At 56.6% G+C, this 1,152-nt stretch overlaps 1 protein-coding gene across 1 annotated transcript in view; it reads left to right on the top strand.

Moving 5' to 3' along the window:
* The first annotated feature begins 884 nt into the window (after positions 1–884).
* PSMA5 (proteasome subunit alpha 5) overlaps positions 885–1,152 on the top strand; it is a 3,852-nt gene continuing 3,584 nt past the window's right edge. The window contains exon 1 of the mRNA XM_027708042.1: positions 885–1,036. Within this exon, the coding sequence (XP_027563843.1) occupies positions 988–1,036 (49 nt within the window). The 5' untranslated portion in view covers positions 885–987. The remainder of the gene's footprint in view (positions 1,037–1,152) is intronic.

The following is a 1,152-nucleotide window of genomic DNA, read 5'->3' as shown; positions in this document are numbered from 1 at the left end:
TATGGGATCAAGGTAAGGGCTGGGATCAATATGGGATCAAGGTAAGGGTTGGTGGGATCAATATGGGATCAAGGTAAGGGTTGGGGTCAATATGGGATCAAGGTAAGGATTGCTGGGATCAATATGGGATCAAGGTAAGGATGGATGGGATCAATATGGGATCAAGGCAGGCATAGGTGGGATCAAGGCAGGCACTGATGGGATCACAGTGGGATCAAAGCAGGATCAAGGTGGGATCAAGGTGAGGATTGATGGGCTCAAGGTAAGAGTTGGTGGGATCAAGGTTGGATCCAGGCAGGGACTGGTGGGATTAAAGTGGGATCAGGGTGGGCTTTAAAGTAGGGGCTGGGAATCAGGGATTCAGATCAAGGGAAGGATTATTAGGATCAAGGTAGGATCAAGTGGGATCCAGGCAGGGATTGGTGGGATCAAGGCAGGGGCTGATGGAATCCAAGCAGAGGTTTCCAGGAGCTCCTGGGATGTTCCCTGTGCTCGTGGCTGTGGGGACACCGCAGTGACCCCGGGGTGTCCTGGAGCTCCCGGGACACTGGGCAGAGCAGGAGCTCCTGGAAAGCCAAGTGCCCGAGGTTTTGGGCTGGGATTTGGGATTTGGGCCCATCTGGGAAATCCTCTCTCCCTGTAAACTTCCTTCCCTCTGGCAGAGGGGGATTCCCAGGGCCTTTCCCACTCCTCAGGTTGCCCGGGAGGTGAGGGATCTGCTGGCCCAACCAGCTGGGAATGCCGTGGATTCCACCTTCCCCACTTCCCAGTTCAGGGAATAACCTTGGAAACCCAGAGTGGGTTTGTCGGGGGGGGGGCGACGGGATGAATCCCGGGAAATCCCAGCCCCAAATAAGGCGGATTTAGGAGTTTCTGTCAGAGCTTTGGAGCCTGGGGGGTGTTTTCCAGCTGGGCTCCACAGCCATCGGGATCCAGACGTCGGAGGGAGTGTGCCTGGCCGTGGAGAAGAGGATCACCTCCCCCCTCATGGAGCCCAGCAGCATCGAGAAGATCGTGGAGATCGACTCCCACATCGGTGAGAATCTGGGATACAGCCCTGGGAACAGCCTGGGAATGGGGATACAGCCCTGGGAACAGCCCTGGGAACAGCCTGGGAACAGGGATACAGCCCTGGGAACAGCCCTGGGAACA

Source organism: Neopelma chrysocephalum, unplaced genomic scaffold (genome assembly GCF_003984885.1).
Source record: "Neopelma chrysocephalum unplaced genomic scaffold, ASM398488v2 Primary Assembly neopelma1_95329, whole genome shotgun sequence".
NCBI classification, from domain to species: Eukaryota; Metazoa; Chordata; class Aves; order Passeriformes; family Pipridae; genus Neopelma; species Neopelma chrysocephalum.
This window is presented reverse-complemented; position numbering and strand designations above follow the sequence as displayed.